Consider the following 18052-nt stretch of genomic DNA (forward strand, 5'->3'; position numbering starts at 1 on the left):
TTCGCCCACATCACAGCATAACATATTGGAGATAGCAGTAGTCATTATTTTTTTTAAAAAAAATTGTAATTATTATTATTGGATTCTGGTTTCAGGACAGAAACTGTGCCTTCTGTTTGCCTTACTTCTTAATGCTACTATAAAACAGAATTTATCTAAAAGCCTGGGCTTCTAAAGAAATAAACTTTAATTTTCAGATTTAAAAAAAAAGCTTTCTGCATAATTGTGGTCTGTGAGGTGGGGGAGTATGAGTAAGAGAAAACCTCCTGGGGACACTTCAGTGAAGGAGAAGTAGTCACAGCACGGGAACCCTATGCTGAGCTTCTCCAGTGTGTCTCAGCAGCAGCAGACTCATGGAAGAGAGTAGATGTCCTCTCTGTGCAAATGCAAGGCAGCTCCAAGCTCACTGGAACCCTCCTAGCTTCAACCTCCTTATCCGGATCTGCTGGCCCAGGAAAACCCTGAAAGAATGCTTTAGTCTTTTCTGTTGGGGAATATCCTCAAATCCTGTGTCAAACTTAATTATAGGCAATCATGGTTTTGAAAACTTGTATCAATCCAGAAAAGATTCAAATCTGTTTTTCCCAGGAGAACAAAGATTTCTGTTTGGAACTCTAGAAGTTGGTTCCAAAATTCCTTATTTCATGAAGGAGGATGGAACCTCTTACAAGAGAGAGAGTATGGGAAGGGGTAAACTATTGAGAACACTTATCTCTAAATAAACAGCCTCTCTGGTAGTGGTGCAGGCCCTTAATCCCAGCACTCCAGGGCAGGGGCTGGTGGATCCCTGTGAGTTCAAAGCCAACCTGGTCTACAGAGCAAGTTCCTGGACAGCCAAAGCTACACAAAGAGTACACCCTGTCTCAAAAAAAAATCAGTACTAAGATTGCTCTCTGCTCAAAATATATCTCTGAAACTATCAGCATACTTTTGCTGGAGAGATGGTTCAGTGGTTAAGAGCACTGACTGCTCTTCCAGAGGGCCCTAGTTCAATTCCCAGCACCCACAGGGCAGCTCACAGCTGTTTGTAACTCCAGTACCCGGGGACCTGACACCCATGTCAAAACACCAATGTGCATAAAATGAAATAAATTTAGAAACACACACACACACACACTTGTGAGATGAAGCCTTTATTTTCCTGTAAAATGTTTGATATACTTGATTTCTGTAAAAGATGTCTTATTGCAAAAACCACTGTGTGCAAACAAATGAAATTTGGGAGACTCATAGCAATAAAATCATCACTTACAAGCACTTCTAGTTCAAGGTCTACATTCTATAAGTAAATTTCCACTGGTACCACTTCCTAGGTACTCCTTCTGGGCCATACATGTTCTGTGCATTACCATGTTCCCACGTTTAATGTCATGAGATAGGAGATGGTACTGAGGTCATTTTGGAGATAGGAATCTATGACTCAGAGGTGTTAAATTGCTGGCAGGTGGCCTCGTGACTTGTAATTGATAGAGACATAACTTCTACATAGCTCACCCCAGCTTCTAAGCCCTAATACCACAGAGCAGAAGAGAAGAGAAAAATTTAGATAGCTAAAGAAAGCAGTGATGCCACAAGCAAGGAGAGCTTGGGTGGGACCTAAGTGAGAACACGGTAGACACTACTAAAAGGATACTACACAATCACACTAAAGGAATACAGCAGCATAATATACAGTCGTTGTTATTCCAGAGCAAGAAAGATAATGATATTGTAGGAGAACGATCAGCAGAAGCAGACCTTTAGCAAAATAAAGTCAATAACTAATTGCTTATGTTCTTACAGTAAACCATGTTATGCCCATGCCATGAGTCCCCCAAAGACCATCAGGAGTCCAAGTTTGTATGCAAAAAAAAGCAAATGGCCTTTATTGCAAGACCAAGCTGGGATCTCCGTCCGCTCCAACACAGTGGCTGAATCAGGGAGAGCACTGAGCTCAGCTGTGGTAGGGGTTTTAAGGAGCAATGGATGGGGGTGGGTAGGAGAATCTGGAGTCAGATGGGAATTGAACTCTTGATTGGGCAGGAGTGAGGCATCAGAAGTCTTTTCAAACAGGGATTGGTACTGGTCTTGCTGCAACCTATTCACAAATTAATCAAGCTATTCTTAATGTTCTGGGGCACCTAGTACTTTTGTTTGTCTCAATGCTGATTGGCCCCTCACAGGGTATAGTCTGTGGCTTTTCCTGGTTATTGTAATGGTGAGGCCGAGCCTCAGTGTTGTTAGTTTTCAGCCTCTCATGGCTGCACGGATTTTAAATTGGGCCTCTTCAGCCCCTGTTTATCTTTACCCATATAGTGATCAACTGTTTTCAGATACATCTCTTTGCTCTTCTCAAATTCAATTAGAGAACGCCATCCAACACAGGTATCTGTATACCCCCACTTCTGCTGTCCTTTTCCTGGACTAGGCCTCCCTTCTTCCTAGCCCTGCCATACTGTATTGTTTGACTTATTGCTACCACCAGGATTTATAATGATATGAAATGCCTATCTTTCCAGCTACTTAGATGTTGTCCCTCTCTTACCCAGTGCATGTGGAGAGAGCACTTCTCACAGTAGAAGGTTACAATTAAAAAATAAATAAAAAGGAGAAATTGCCTGTCTGGATTAAATGAGTGTTCAGTAAAGCATTCTGTGCCCTTGTTGACTAGATGTTACTAATTTATTGGAAAGACAAGTGCTTTGTCTATCACCGTTACTGCAAATGTTCGTGGTATTTCACGTCCCTTCACTTGTTGTTTTAATAGATTATTTAATGCCCAAAATAATAGATTATAGTATTCAGTTTAATGAATCCTGAATTCTCACATATTCACATAATTGGTCTATTTTTAATAATTTGATATTATTTTTATGCTATTAGTAGATAGAAATTTATTTGTTTGCTCGCTTGTTTGTTTGTTTGTTTGTTTGTTTGTTTGTTTGAGACAGGGTTTCTTTGTGTAATTTTGGCCATCCTGGAACTCACTCTATAGACCAGACTGGCCTCAAATTTAGAGATTCACCTGCCTCTGCCTTCTGAGTGCTGGGATTAAAGAATGTGTGCCACCACTGCCCAGCAAGAATTTATTTTTATATAGCAAAATTAGGAAATTAAGTTATACCATTTTCTAAATGTTCTGTTTTTCTCAACTCTTAATCTTGTATTTCTTTCCATTTTGTTTTATATTTAATGTATAATTTATTAACTTAATATATTTAATTGCTGTTCTTTGTGTATGTTAACTTTTGTTCTGTTTACTTCTTAACCCTTTTTAGAATATCTGTTTTCAAACTATTCTTGCCTTACAAAAATTGCATTTCCAATATTTTAATATAGACTAAGGCAAGATCCTTCTACTGTTTTCTTTTTAAATTTTTCTTAATTTGGATTCTATATGCATTTTTAACGTTTTGCTAATGATTGTAACAAAATTTGTGAGACTCGAAGTTGTTAATAACTTGAATCTGTGGGGGCGGTGTTGTGTGTATACACGTGCACAGGGTGCATGTGTGCTCGTGCACATACAAATGCATGATGGGGAAAGGATAGCATCACTTTGGCATCACAAGAAAGACTGAGATGCTACATGTGAAGCTACTAGATAAGTGTCATTAGATGCTTCTAAACTATCACTTAACAAATATTTATTTGAAGAATTACATCCTTTAAGACTGTGAAAGAATTAACTTCAACATCTGGAGTTCCTCAGTAGAATTGATTATAGGGATAAACCTGATTAAATGGATTAATTATTATCTGGTGGTGAAAAAAGGGCCTCTTTAGTTAAAACCCATGTTGCTTCTTCTTGCCAAATTCTTTATGTCTCCATCTAGTGCTGAATAATAAATATGATCAGCTTATTTTATGCTCATTCTTGCTTTCATACAAACCTGTTCCTCAACGCTCCTCCAGTGAATTCCTCTGTGGGAAGTATTTGAACAAACCTTGGTTACAATTCAGGCAAAATGGTGGGTCTTGAAAGAGTGGTGGGCATGGTTTCCTCCCCAGTCTTTTGATTCTTAGTCCCTCAGAACATGATCAAAGTCCAGGAATCGGAGTGAGTGAAAGAATTATTCAGGTTGACATACACCATCTTTGACTCAGTCTGCCAAAAGAGAGGTCAATGAGACAATTTCAGTCTTGTGTCTGATATAAGCACTATGGTGCATGCAAGGCAATCTGTAGTGGGGAGATGAACAACCTAAGATATGCATTATTTTATAGCTATGAGAAATAATAAAATAAAAATGCATGTCACCACACCAAGAAATCAATAAGACAAATACATTGCAAATGCACATACTTATAAACAAATGAACAAAAACAACTCTAAAAAGTAAAAACAAAAGAAAAAAAAACCACTTCTACAGCCAAAGAAATAGTTTATTCTGAGCCAAATATGGTTGATCATAAGCAGAGAAAACAACAGCTAGTAATTCTAAATGATGTGGGCCTGCCCCTTTCTGAGGAGTGGGGAGGAGGGTAGAAGGGACGTGGAGGAGGAAATGAGGGAGAGGAGGGAAGGGAAATTGTGGTTAATATGCAAAATAATGAAAATTTTAATTTAAAAAAATTATACAAAAAATCTAATTTATACAGCAATAAATACATTCAACAAATACTTTCTCTGGGACAATAGATGGACAGGCTCTAGCAAAGCAAGGCAATCATTTCTACAAATTTCAGATGTTATCACATTTTATGTTTTAGGACTGATTCAGCCTAGAGGCCTGCTAAGGCTTAGAAGTTAACCTAATACTCATGAAACTGTCAGGTCAAACACAGAAGTTAAGGTAAATGATGTTTTTTTTTTTAATTTTAGATAGCCTGATAATTATAGTTTTTAACCTACAAACTATTTTCTCTATAATCATATTGTTCTAGCCAGCCAAAGTCAGTCTACAGAATCTTTAACATAGATTCATCTTCAGCAAATTTTGGTTAACAACAATCTAAAAGACCTTTTACAAATATGGATGAAGCACTTAGTTTGGGGAAATGAGTGTAAATGAAAGTAATCCTATTTATAGGTGAAAAGAAAGTTTGCATAAAAATGCTTGCCCTGGTTCAGGAAAAAACTAATTATCCAGTGTGGCTTGCTGTGTGTTGCAGAAAAAGAAAACTATCACAGACTAGGATTTTGGCAAATTCTCAGAGACAGTCCTATAGTTCCCAATTGGAAGATAGTTAATTCAATTTGATCGATATTTGTTTTGCAGCCAGCGTTTATAAAGCTTTGTTCTAAACTCAGGAAAGCATTGTTAAAGGGCAAATGTGTCAAGTGTCTGCTGTTGGGAAGAACAAATGATAAATGTATTGACGTTGCAAGGCTACCCTTCAACTATGTAATTTATAATTTGTGACTGCTAAATTAATAAACTCTTCCTTAATTGCACTGACAAATTCCATGAGTAGATGAAATAATCATTTAAGTTTCACAAATACATTCAGTGGCACATTTTTGTTAGCAAGAGTTCAAGATCAAAGCATATGGAAATGTAATCAGGTCTTAATATTGGACCCATACACTTAACCATGATGTATATACCCTAAAATACTTTGTGTGTTTTAGAAGAGCCTTGTCCAAGGACCCAGAGACCTATTCATCTTCTCTTTTTTTCTCATACAAGAATTGCACTGTGCTAAGATGTCTCTGATAGTGGTTTCACAGAAAGCAAGGCAATTTCTTTCAATGATATTTTATGAATGGACAATCAAACAAATGAGTCATTAAACACAGTATAAGAAATATGATGCATTAGGGGGACTAACAGTAAGGAAGAAACCCCCATAAGAATCTATAACCGAATATATGATTATATCACTTCTCAGATTTGCACCAAGAGCTATCTGCTCTCTGGTAATCTTGACAAAAATCATCAGGAAATTGGGATAAAGAGTTGATTTTCATTAGACAAAAAACAATGTTTTTTTCTAATAGAATTTTATCCCAGGGGAAAATAATGACTTTAGGCTTGCTGAAAAGCAAAAGTACCCTGTTATGGTCTTTGGGCAATACTTTCTAATTCTTCTTTTTCATTATCTTTAAATACAGAATCCCCTGCACCTACAACTGAGTTTAGAAAATTCATTAAGTTCTGACGCTGATGTCACTGTCTCAATCCTGGCCATGAACAACTGGTACAATTTTAGCTTGTTGCTATGCCAGGAAGACTGGAATATCACCGAGTTCCTCCTCCTTACCGAGAAGAACTCCAAGTTCCACCTCGGATCCATCATCAACATCACTGCTAACCTGTCCTCCACCAAGGACCTCCTAAGTTTCCTGCAGGTCCAACTGGAGAGCATTAAAAACAGCAAACCCACGATGGTAATGTTTGGCTGCGACATGGAGAGTGTCCGGCAGATTTTTGAACTTTCCAACCAGTTTGGTCTATCACCTCCTGAGCTCCACTGGGTTCTAGGAGACTCCCAGAATGTGGAAGAACTAAGGACAGAAGGCCTACCTTTAGGGCTCATTGCTCATGGAAAAACAACACAGTCCATCTTTGAGTACTACGTTCAGGATGCCATGGAGTTGGTTGCAAGAGCTGTAGCCACAGCCACCATGATCCAGCCAGAACTTGCTCTCCTTCCCAGCACGATGAACTGCATGGATGTGAAAACCACAAATCTGACTTCTGGACAATATTTATCAAGGTAGGATGCAAAAACTGGATTACATTCTCACCCAAGGAACTGGGATAGCAAGTAAAACTTTCCTCTCTTTCCACCGTATAGAAATCTTGATTCTATGTAGCTTTACAGGCCAATAGTTCTGAGATGGTCAATAGAGGAAGAATGGTATCTCATGGTCTGTTATCTGTAATTTGATTCACAGTCTTTGCCCTATATTGTAGAGACAGCACTCAGCTCTGGCTATCTCTTCTTTCACTGTTGAGTTCTTGACAGATTATTTAAAAACTTTGAGCCTCAATGTTCTAACTAGTAAATTGGGATAACATGGGACAGCTTAATATAGTATACTAAATAGGCCATGAACTTGTATGAAGATAATTAACCCGTGCTTCACTCATAGTAGATAAAAGCAAGGAATATTTCTTTCTTAGTTTATTCTTTCCCACATCCATAGACTTGAAAAAATTTCTCTAAATATATACAAAGAAAAAATTAGTTACATGAAACTAGACTTTTCTCTCCTAAAATTGTTTAAGGCAGTTTAGACTCTGATTAAAAGCAGAGACGTCAGAACCAGACTCTTTGCTCTTCCTCTTGATTCCTGTATCACCTGATCTCTTTTCCTAGTCACTTCGTTTTTATGTATGATTATAGAAAATGAATAGAAAAATCTAAATATATAAGCATAGGATCTGGTTACTTCTGGAATGTTTGTGATAGATGACAGATAGAAAATAGAAGATACAAGATGTGTGGATGATAGGTAAATAGGTGATACGCAGAGAACAGATAGAAGATAAATAGATAGATAGATAGATAGATAGATAGATAGATAGATAGGATATATAAAAGTAAGAATTCCATAAGGATGTTTATTATTTTACACATAATTGCATATTATAATTATATTATAATTTGTATGTATATTATAATTTGGTACCTTTATTGTTTAGTAGCTCACTTGATTCAGAAGATGGAATGGAAAACTCCATCTAAAATAAAAGATGATCTCTCATAGAGAAATAGCCTTATAATTACTGAAGAAAGGAGAATGAATGTCCTTAATGATAATTTCAGGCTACTTTATTTTTATCTGGAAAAAAATGATCTATGGTCAGAGAGACTAGGTCAGAGAATGATGCTGTTTCAGAGGTGAATCGTCCCAGTAGACTGAGATACAGTTTAAGGCAATACTCTTAAAGAAGTGGCATTTGAATATACAAAATATAAGGACATTTTATAGAAAACACTAACATTTAATAAAAGACCAGAATGCCATAATTTCACACATGATTGCACTAAGCTCTTATGATACACAAGCAATCTGCTAACAGCCAAGTGTGACAGAAGCGAAGATAAAGCAGCGCCTAGTGTTGTTGACAAAGATGAAAAGTGGGTATACAGCACACACCTATAATTGCAGCATTTGGGAGGCACAGCCAGGAGGGCCTTTGTGAGTTCAAAACCAGCCTGGGGTGCACAGTGAGTTCCAGGCCAGCAAGGAAACACAGCAGGACCTTGTTTCAAAAGAAAAAAAAATTAAAGTAATTCAAATTAAATTTTAAAAATCTATTAATGATAAAATTGGTTATTATATCATCCTAACTTTTCATTTTCCATGTAGCATTTTAATCTACATAAGCTCAAGCTTGTTGGATATTTTACTTTGTAGCGTCTGCACAGAGTTAACCCATTCATACATAATACTGAGTTTCACAACCCTAGTACATAACTGAGGTTCAAGGTTCTATTTAGGAAAAGAAAGCTTCTCCTTTCTCAACACCATGAACAGAGCTCCAATTTAAAATCCCAAACAGTGTTTCTTAGGAGGACAGTCATAGCGGTAGACAGGAGAAACCACAGCTGAAAATTATATTATGTCATCTAGCATCCACTTATAGCATGTAAAATGAACACTTCAAGAAAAAATATCTCTGTTTGGGTTCTAAAAACATTTAGGAAAAACAAGTAAGAATATTTGTTGATTTGGGTTATATATACCCTGGGCATTTATTTTATCAACGGCGAATGATCCTTCTGGCTTTCCAAGGTTTAATTTACAGTAAAATCCCATTTCTTAGGCTGGCAAGGTTGCTCAATGGGGAAATCAGTATCCACGAAGACTAAGATCTGAGTTACATAGTAGAAAGAGAGAACTGGCTCCTGGATATTGTCTTTTGACCTCCATACTTGCACAGTATCACACACACACACACACACACACACACACTAAATATAATTTAAAAAATTTAAAATTTCCTCCACAAGGATCCTCCGGCACTTTTTATACTGAATTCTACAGCAGTCCTTAGCCTGCTCTATCCAGACTTGTCTGCTTTCTGTAGAGAATACAAATTCCATTAGGTGGAATCACTATTTTTCAGCCTAGAACAAAGCATAGCATCTAGCATGCTTACTAGATAGCTACTGAAATCTATTTAAAGAGAAAGGAAACTTTCTATTGTATTTGTGTCGTCCACTCTCATTCACTGTGAGGAAAATGGAGAGCTGGTGAGCAAAGACTTGCAAACTTGCCATTTGCCTAGCTACGTGTGCTCTTTCCTATTAATTCTTTCACTTTTGTCTCTGTGGTGAAAGATTCTATTCTCATGACTGTTTCCACATATTTTATTCCACAAAGTTTGAAAGTCATAAGAGTGTAGGATTTGGTGCCCAGGGGCAGTTCACAATGCATACGGGTCAGCGACAATATTTTCATCCCCGTTGGGGAGGTATGAGAAATAAGCTCAAAGTACTTCAGAAAAATATGCCTAGGACTTTTTTTTTTTTTTTTAAACTCCCAGAGGAATACAGTCAAAGAAAAAAAATTCAAAGTGTCAGGGACGGGGTCAGGGACAGTGGGCCAATCCCCGGAAGGTGTCTTTATAATGAATAACTTAAAGGTTGCCTTAAGCCAGAAAACAGCTGCAGATTTTCCATCATCCTTATTTATTTTGTTTAAATCGGCCTTTTAGAAAGTTAGTTATTCTCAGCCCATAAGTCACATCTGCATACAGTAATTTTCTTAATTGTCCCTAAATTCTGTGCGGCTGACCCCACTCCCTCACTGCATAATAAAAGCCAGGGGGATAATGAGCTGTGACTAGAAGGTGGCGGAGTTACGCAAGCTTTCATTTCTCACACAGCCATTTTCGGTTTGGGCTGACAGAACTGTTAACATTTTAAAATGTTAATGAAATCGCCCCAAACATGGCATTTCCAGCACATGCTTTTAGAGTAGGAAAATAATTTCTTGTGGCAGACTACACAGACATAATTACAGGTATAAGGGATTGAATTCTTCTCAGTTGCCCATAGCCAGAGCAAACGTCCATCATGACTCAGTGTAGACAAAAGCGCTGGAGGACCAAGGTCATTATGTTATCTTTAACAATGTATTAGAAAGTTGTTTTACTGAGTGTTAATTGTTTGGGGCAACCGTAGATGGTACATTATTTTGACAACGCCTCCATTAATGCACGTCTCTGTGTTTCTAACCAATCAATGACTCTTTCTTCAACTAGACGGAAGTAGATATAATGAATACTTGAGTTTCTCATTTTAGAACTGCAGCATAATACATAAAGGGAAACTATAAAATTCTTGGATGCGTGCTTTTTTCCCCACGAGAAAAAAGGGTCTGCCTTTTAACTTTCGATCTTCTTATCTTGGGTATCCCACGTGCTGGGATCACAGGATTGGATCTCTATGCCTAGATGGATATGCACCTTTTCAAATATACAAAAAAATAAAATCGTTAACATACTCGTAGATTTGGTGGTATGTTTTAATAAATGAATAAAAGTTTTCATGTTTGGTGTAGATGGAACTTTCTCTGAGCAGCCAACCAGCTCCCAAATAAAGACACAGAAACTTATCATTAATATGAATGCACCTCGCTAGCTTAGGCTTGCCCCATTAGCTCTCTTAATATAACCTGTTTCAATTCATCTACATTTTGCCTTGAGGCTTTTTACCTTTCTTTCATTCTGCATGTCCTACTTTCTTGCTTCCCCAGAAATGTCTGGCTGGTTGGTCCCTATCATCTTCCTGGCATCTCTTTTTTTTTTTTTCTTCTCTTGAGCCTAAATTTTTCCTCCCACTTACTCTCCCTACCTGGAAGTCCCATCTATACTTTCTCCCTCACTATTGGCTATCCAGTTTTTTATTAGACCATTCAGGTAGGTATCTTAGGCAGGCAAGGTAAAATAACAACACTTTTTTATATAAACAAATGCTCTGCAATATAAGCAAATCCAACACATCTTTACATAATTAAATATTCCACAATATAAATGCAACGTACCTTTACATAGCCAAACAAATGCAATACATCTTTGCATAGATAAACAAATATTCTACAACATTTCCTCTTTTTGTCTAAATAAAAGTTTTAGCTTTAACATAGTAAGACTACATACAATAAAAACAATTATCACATAAGAATTACATTTTCAATATTCACTTGACAAATTCATAGAAAATATTTCACTGTCTATGCTATAATGGTGGTCCAAAGTACCTAGTTCATTTTCCATCCAAACTTGTATTACCAACCCAAAAGTATCTTTTTAGACCATCAAAACATTTTCTTAAATGATTTAAGCATTTATGTTTCTTGGCCTTATAAACTCAACATCTCTTATGTAAGTTGAATTTGATAACAAGGAAAACTATAACTACCTTGTTTTCAACTCCATCAGAGACCTAAGAAGAATATAATGTTACTTGAGTAAACAGGAAATACAGAGCAAACAGCTTCCCAAACTATATACATATGGCCATGGCAAAGATATATGGCTGCCTGGACAGTCACCCAAGGTTCCTCTACAACTTTAAGGCATTCATCTTTGACCTACAGCCTAGAATACCTGACAGACTCTGTGAAGCAAGACTTTTGAAGAACTATCCTAACTTGTACTGACAAAGTTTGGCAGTTGCTTTCTTTTGTGTCCTGCTTGTCCAGTTTGTATAATATGCTGTCAGCATCAAAGCAAAGGCAGTTTCTTTTCAAAATGGTTTGCTTTGCCACAGTGAAAGCAAAGTCCATATGGAGGTTCTTCAATGTCCATAATCCTTTTATTAAGTAGATTGGTGCTGCAAGGAGCAGACATGTCTCACTGTCATGAAAAGCTTAGGAGGCCCAAAAATATGAGCTAATTTCCATGTTGAACTGTTGTAGGAAGCCATTTGTTTTATTCCTGGCTTCCCAGACCCAAAATAATCACACAGAAACTGTATTAATTAAATCACTGCTTGGCACATTAGCTCTAACTTTTTATTGGCTAACTCTTAGATCTTAATTTAACACATTTCCATTAATCTGTGTATCACCATATGACTGTGGCTTACCAAGTAAAGTTCCATCTGATGGCTGTCTCTGGTGGGGCTACATGGCTTCTCCTTGACTCTGTCTTCTTTCTCCCAGCATTCAGTTTAGTTTTCCCCACCTAACTCTATTCAGCCCTGCTCTGCTATAGGCTCAAAGCAGTTTCTTTATTAACCAGTGGCATTCACAGCATACAGAGGGGAATCGCCTATTTCCATGTTGACCAAAGGTCAGAGTGTTGGAATTTACCTCTATTCCTTCAAGGTTATTGTGTTTCTGCCTCAGATAAAGGTTCTGCTTAGATTTAGATCAAAGAGTTCTGCTCACTCAAGGTTGTTGTCAACAGGTGTGGCTAATATTCAGACCTTGTATTTCAGGAATAGAGAAGTCAATATGTTTCCAATTCAAACCAAAGTCTAAGGATCAAACTAAGTTCCAGTTCCTTTATAGAGATAACCTTGGATTCCACCCAAGGAGTGGTTTGCCTACAGAATGTTTTCATCTAGGGTATAAGCATGACTTGGTTTGTTCTATCAACAGAATGTTTAGCTATGGATGTAACCTGAGATCTTCAATTGGTATGTTCATTTCCTTGTATAAGGTTATTGTAATTTTTTATCTTACTTCTGCCTTTTGGGGTCAGGGGTATTTTAAGCAGTTGGAAATTAAATGTGAGTGAATTTCAGTACTGGAATTCTCCCATTACTATCCCATATGTTTATCTGTTTTATTATTTTCTTTTGCATCTTCATTTTCTTTACTAATATTTTCTAAATCCCCATGCCTCTACCCTGGCAAGAGGTAGTTTTGTTGATGCTGGTCCCTGACCTATATTAAACATCTTTAAGTGTCACATTCTGTAGATCTCCGAAGCATTTGAAGATCACCTATTTAGAATATATCTGTTTAACATTGAAAAATACCTAATATGCTACAAGTTTGGTTGTTATAGACAACTACTAACCTGAATTTTTTAATTATTCTAAAAAGTTTGTAATAAAGTCTTTCAATGACTAGAACTTAATATTACATTTCAAATGAGCTACATAGGCACAATAACTTAAACAAGAATAGAAACATATATGTGATATAACAAAGACAACCTTAAATTTATATCAATATATAAAAATCCTTACCAATGTAAAATATTTGAGATAAGTAATTGTTTTTTTATCCTATATTCTTATATCTCCACTAAATGATGACAAACATCCATAACCCATTGAATGACCAAAAACCACCCACCACACTATTGAAAATGTGGGTGTTATATTCTCTAGACTGCTTCCTATTGTCTGGGGGTGACAGTATCCCCAGGGAATTTAGAGAAAATTGAGGTAATAGTCAAGTCCTAAGAATACTAACTATAACATTTGTTGTCCAGTGTTTGTATAATGGAAAAAATGCAAGGCTTAACTGAAGTCCTGACTAGAATAGTCTTTGAGGCTGGACCATCTCAGCTAATAGCCTTGAAGTTGTTCTGAATGCAGAACTCTGAGTAAACTAAAACCAAGAACTCTGAAAGGCTGGATCACCTGGACCACCCATTTTTATTTTTGTCTGGCCCCCTAGCTCTGAAAAACACACAAACTTTTAAAGGTAACATATTTATCTAAATTAACACAAGTAAGGATTGTGCATTGTACAGCCAAAGATGGTTTTTGTTTTATGTTTGAGCAGGTAAAAGATGACTATCAACTTCATAACTTTGTCTACACTGTATAACCAAATCTCTACCCATGCCATATGGAATGAGAGCATATAATAATAAGTCATGAGAACTCTGTAGCCAACAAGATTTCTCATGTCTGATTCAGTCTCAAAGATGTTCCCACATCAAGGGGCCAGCCTATGTGTCACCTGTCTTGTAGTTTTCATAGGTTCATTTCTTTATGTCTGTAGTCAAGGTTTTCAGGTGGTCTCCCTCAATCAAATCTGTCTCTATTAATTTTGAAGGAATTCATAGCCTTTCATTTCCTGTGGAAACAAAAGCATAACCACTCCTCCAAAGAAATCCATTTTCTGAATTCCATTTTAAAGTTAAAGACATCTCTAAGGTATCTAGGATCATTTAATTCAGCAGTTCCCCTTACGGTCCTAAGTCTCTCAGCAACTGCAATTCACTCATCAGAACTCAGAAAAGTCAAAGTCAACAAAGCACCATAGAGGACCCAGACTTCCTGTGTGTGTCCCATCTTTAAGTGGCTTATCCATTTTATATTACATTATTCTTTCTTCTAAGGCTACTTAATTATTTTAAATGGTTTATTTTTTCTTTGACTATCTATACCCATTTCTTTTTCTTTCTTAAGCACCTATACACACTGCAATCCGTTTAAAGGTTTTTTTTTTCAGTCTGAACCTGTTTTAATATTCACCTCTAATGTTGTTTGACCACATGAGCCAAACCTTAAACTGCTAAAATGAAAATAGGCCCTATGCCCTGAGGCTCTGGTGGTTGGCTCCACCCCCTCTCCTAGGTCTATGAGAACCAAGTCTTAAGCCCATGGGCCTGGTCAAGAGCTGCATTTAACTCTTGCAGGGAAGCTTACTCTCCCTGCCCAGAAGTTCAGCCTATACCTCTGCCCTCATTATTGGCTGCTCAGTTTTTGATAATACTAGTCAGGTGCCTTAGGCAAGCAAGATAAAACAGCAAAACATGTTTACACAGTTAAATAAATATTCTGCAACATAAACAAATACAACACATTTTATATAGCTAAACAAATGCAACACATCTTGGCATAGTCAAACAAATATTCTAAAACAATTTGGCACTAGTTCACAATCATAGAAAATTGAATATGTGAATTTCTTAAGGTCTAGAGAAGAAATGTAACATAATTGGAGGATTAATTGCATAGGAAGAGGCCTAAGCTGTTTCTAGAAAAAATATTCCCAACATACCACCTATGGCTTTTATGCCAGGCTAAGGAGTTTGTATTTCCTGTACCTAATGGATGTTGGCAGAAACAGAACATTAGCCTAGACTTGTTTATAAAAAAACCACATTCCTGTAACAAATTAGCAGAATAAAGCAAAACAATATGAAAGCCTTAAAAATTTTTTTAACAGTCAGGATACAGGAAGTTATTACATTTCCACCTTTGTGGACTCAGGTGAAAGCAAAGGCTGATTTTACCTGCTCTTTCTGGGATTCTGATGCCTCATGCTTATCTGGAGGCTCTGAGTTGTGAATGAATCCATCGTCTAGGAAAGAACTCATTGATTTAAAATGGTCCAGTCAAAGGAAATTATCCTTTAAGAATCCAATTGCCTAGACATAGACACCTTATACTCCCTGGCCATGGATTTTTTTTTTTACTTTTTAATTAATCAATCACAGAAATGTTGGTTAGTTTAGTGTGTTCTGTCATTGTTCGCTTATTTATTTGACTAGAGATTGAACTTTGGGTCTCACACATGTTTGATAAGCACTTTACCACGGATCTACGTTTACAGAGATGTCTCTGGCTATCTTACTGTTTGTTTAAACTTTTTATTTTTAGATAGGATCTTGTTCAATTGACCCCTCTAGTCTAAACTTGCTCTCTATCCCAGAGCAACTTTGAACTTGTGATTCTCCTAATTCAGCCTCTCAAGGAAAAATTAAAAGACACTTGGGGTTTCATGATATTCATTTGGATATTTCTATCTATTAGCACTATAATGCAGTAGCATTTCAAGCTAATCAAAGGTATGTAAACTGTATAACCTTTAAATTTATTGTTAAACCACTTTACCTTACCCGCATTCTAGGGCACTTTCAGGATTAACATAAATCTTCCTTAATTAGGACTTTATGACTTTGCAGTTTAGATTTTTCAGTCATAGGCTATGTAAAATTAAGAGGCAAAAATTGCCAATGGTGAATAATCTCCTAAGTACCTACCCCCAGATGGCTGGTTAGCATGCAAGTTGCTACGTGAACTTTAAGAGAAATACAGCTGCACTGAACATGGAAACCTCCTGCTAGATGCTACTGCTCGGCACCAACTCTCTAGTGCCCCCAGGAAAACACATTGCTTATGGGTGACCTTTTCTGTCTGGCTGTGACCCTCTTAGCTTAACTTTCTCTGCTGGAACACTTGGGGAGTTGATACTTACAGAAGAAGATACACGCTGTAGAGTTTTATATGTGTCTTTTAGGAGCCCTTGTCACTGGACCAGTTAACTGAACCCCTATGACCATTTTTCTCCATCTGGGTCACTTAAAAAATGACATGAGTTGAGTCTAAAAATTGTTGTTCTAAGTCATGAAGACCTCAGATAAGGAACACTGGAAAATGCACCTTACCTTGGGACCTTCTTTTGATGAATGCAGGAGGATTCAGGGTCCAGCAGGTTTTAAACTGGAGACTCTCTCCACATTAGGAGAGCTTCCAAGTTGTTGTTTGCTGGAAAGGGAATTGTATTCTTTGTTCACATTTTCACTTCATATGCTTCTATTATAAAATTTGGAGATAGACCAAAAACTCTGCATCTGTAGAGAGCAATGATACAGCTCTACTCTGAATTCTAGATCTCTCTCAGGACTTCTCCCGTCTCCACACTCTGTAACGTTTCAGAGGGATGTCTGGCTGGAAAGTATTCTGTAGTGTTCCATTTCCAGAACCACGCCTCAGCAATACAGGAAGAGAAAACAGCACCAGCACTAGTATTCACGACAGATCTAAAGAACTAGCATGTAAGTTAGTGCAATACACAATACAACCAGGGACAGTCAAGGAGTACTCACAAACCACAATTATGAAGAGCCAAAGTTCATAACAAATCCCAGGTAAAAAAGAAAACAACCAGGATGTGAAACAAATCTCTTCTGTGTGCTACATGGAAGAAAAACAAAACAAAACACATCAGGAAGGGTGCCTGCTTGCCCCTTACAGCACATCAAAGCAAGAAAAAGATGGTACCTTAGCCATGAGTCAGGTTTCAAGCTGCAGCCTCCTCTTCCCACACACCAATAAAGCACTGCACAAAATGTATTGCATTATGACTCATATTTTTTAGTAATTTTCTCCTCCTTTGGGAAAATTCAAGAATGTCAGCAGCTCTCCTTCCACTGTGAATTTTTACTTATAGCTGAATATCGCAAAGATTGGCCAAACACAGACTCAGAGGATTCATACATGTGTGTATGTATTTATTGTTGAATCTATTTTTGTCCATTTACTGATGGAAGTGTTTTTTAAAAACATGAACCTGTATGTTGTTTAAAAATACAACGATATCAATGATTACACTATATCATCACCCGGTGCCCAGAGCATCAAAACTTAGCAATTTCTAGCTCCTATTGAGTTCCTTATCATCAGAGAGCTTCGCTATTGAACTAATGTCTATTTTTGTATCTTATCCATTATTCAGAAGGAAACAAATTAGAATCTTAATGTTTTGAACACTCTATAAACTAAAAATGCAAAAGCTTCCTGGCTGAGTGAGCCCATTCTTTTGGCAAAGCAGGGAATGCTTTAGGGTACGTGTCTGTTCTGAGAAGATGTATATTTAATGGCATTTGCCACACAGATATTACGGAGAAGCTCCCCTGGCCAAACACTGACGTTTCCCAGGATTCAAAGCTGACTCCTTGTGACAGATGACTGTGGGTGTCTTCAGCTTGACAACCTGTGTAATGACGCTGACCAGCAAAGGCAGGGTCATTTGTTCCTAATGGCGATGCTATGACACTACGGCTTTTTCCATGTAAAATATGTCGAAACCCATGCTTCCAGGGATCCTGCTGTCTAAGAAGTCAACGATGAGGTTAATCAACTGACACTTCAAGAATACTTACACTTCAAGCTACAAGAAGGACTAGGGATATAAAGAGTTCCTTTGCATAAAGGTTAATATGAATAACCTAGAAATAACATAGAGTTGATGTCTAATTCAGAGACTTGTCTGATAGACGGAGAACTAAAATCAAAGCAACACGCTCTGATGGGGTTGGCAATAGGTGCGTTCACCAAAAGCGAAATGTGTTCTCAGGTTAGCTCTCTGAATAAAAATGTTTAAACTATTATTAACATAGAAGGAAGAAGATACAGGGGTCTACACCTGTAAAACAGGCCACAAACGACAGCCGAGCAAGAAACAGACAGG

General features: G+C 37.2%; 1 protein-coding gene across 2 annotated transcripts in view; it reads left to right on the forward strand.

Moving 5' to 3' along the window:
* Grin3a (glutamate ionotropic receptor NMDA type subunit 3A) overlaps window positions 1-18052 on the forward strand; it is a 177842-nt gene that overhangs the window by 46528 nt on the left and 113262 nt on the right. For both annotated transcript variants that reach the window (XM_050156108.1, XM_050156109.1), the window contains exon 2: window positions 6038-6642. In XM_050156108.1, coding sequence (XP_050012065.1) covers window positions 6038-6642 — 605 coding nt within the window. The remainder of the gene's footprint in view (window positions 1-6037; window positions 6643-18052) is intronic.

Source organism: Alexandromys fortis, unplaced genomic scaffold, assembly GCF_014885135.2.
Source record: "Alexandromys fortis isolate MF-2015 unplaced genomic scaffold, M_Fortis_MF-2015_v1.1 scaffold_92, whole genome shotgun sequence".
Classification (NCBI taxonomy): Eukaryota; Metazoa; Chordata; class Mammalia; order Rodentia; family Cricetidae; genus Alexandromys; species Alexandromys fortis.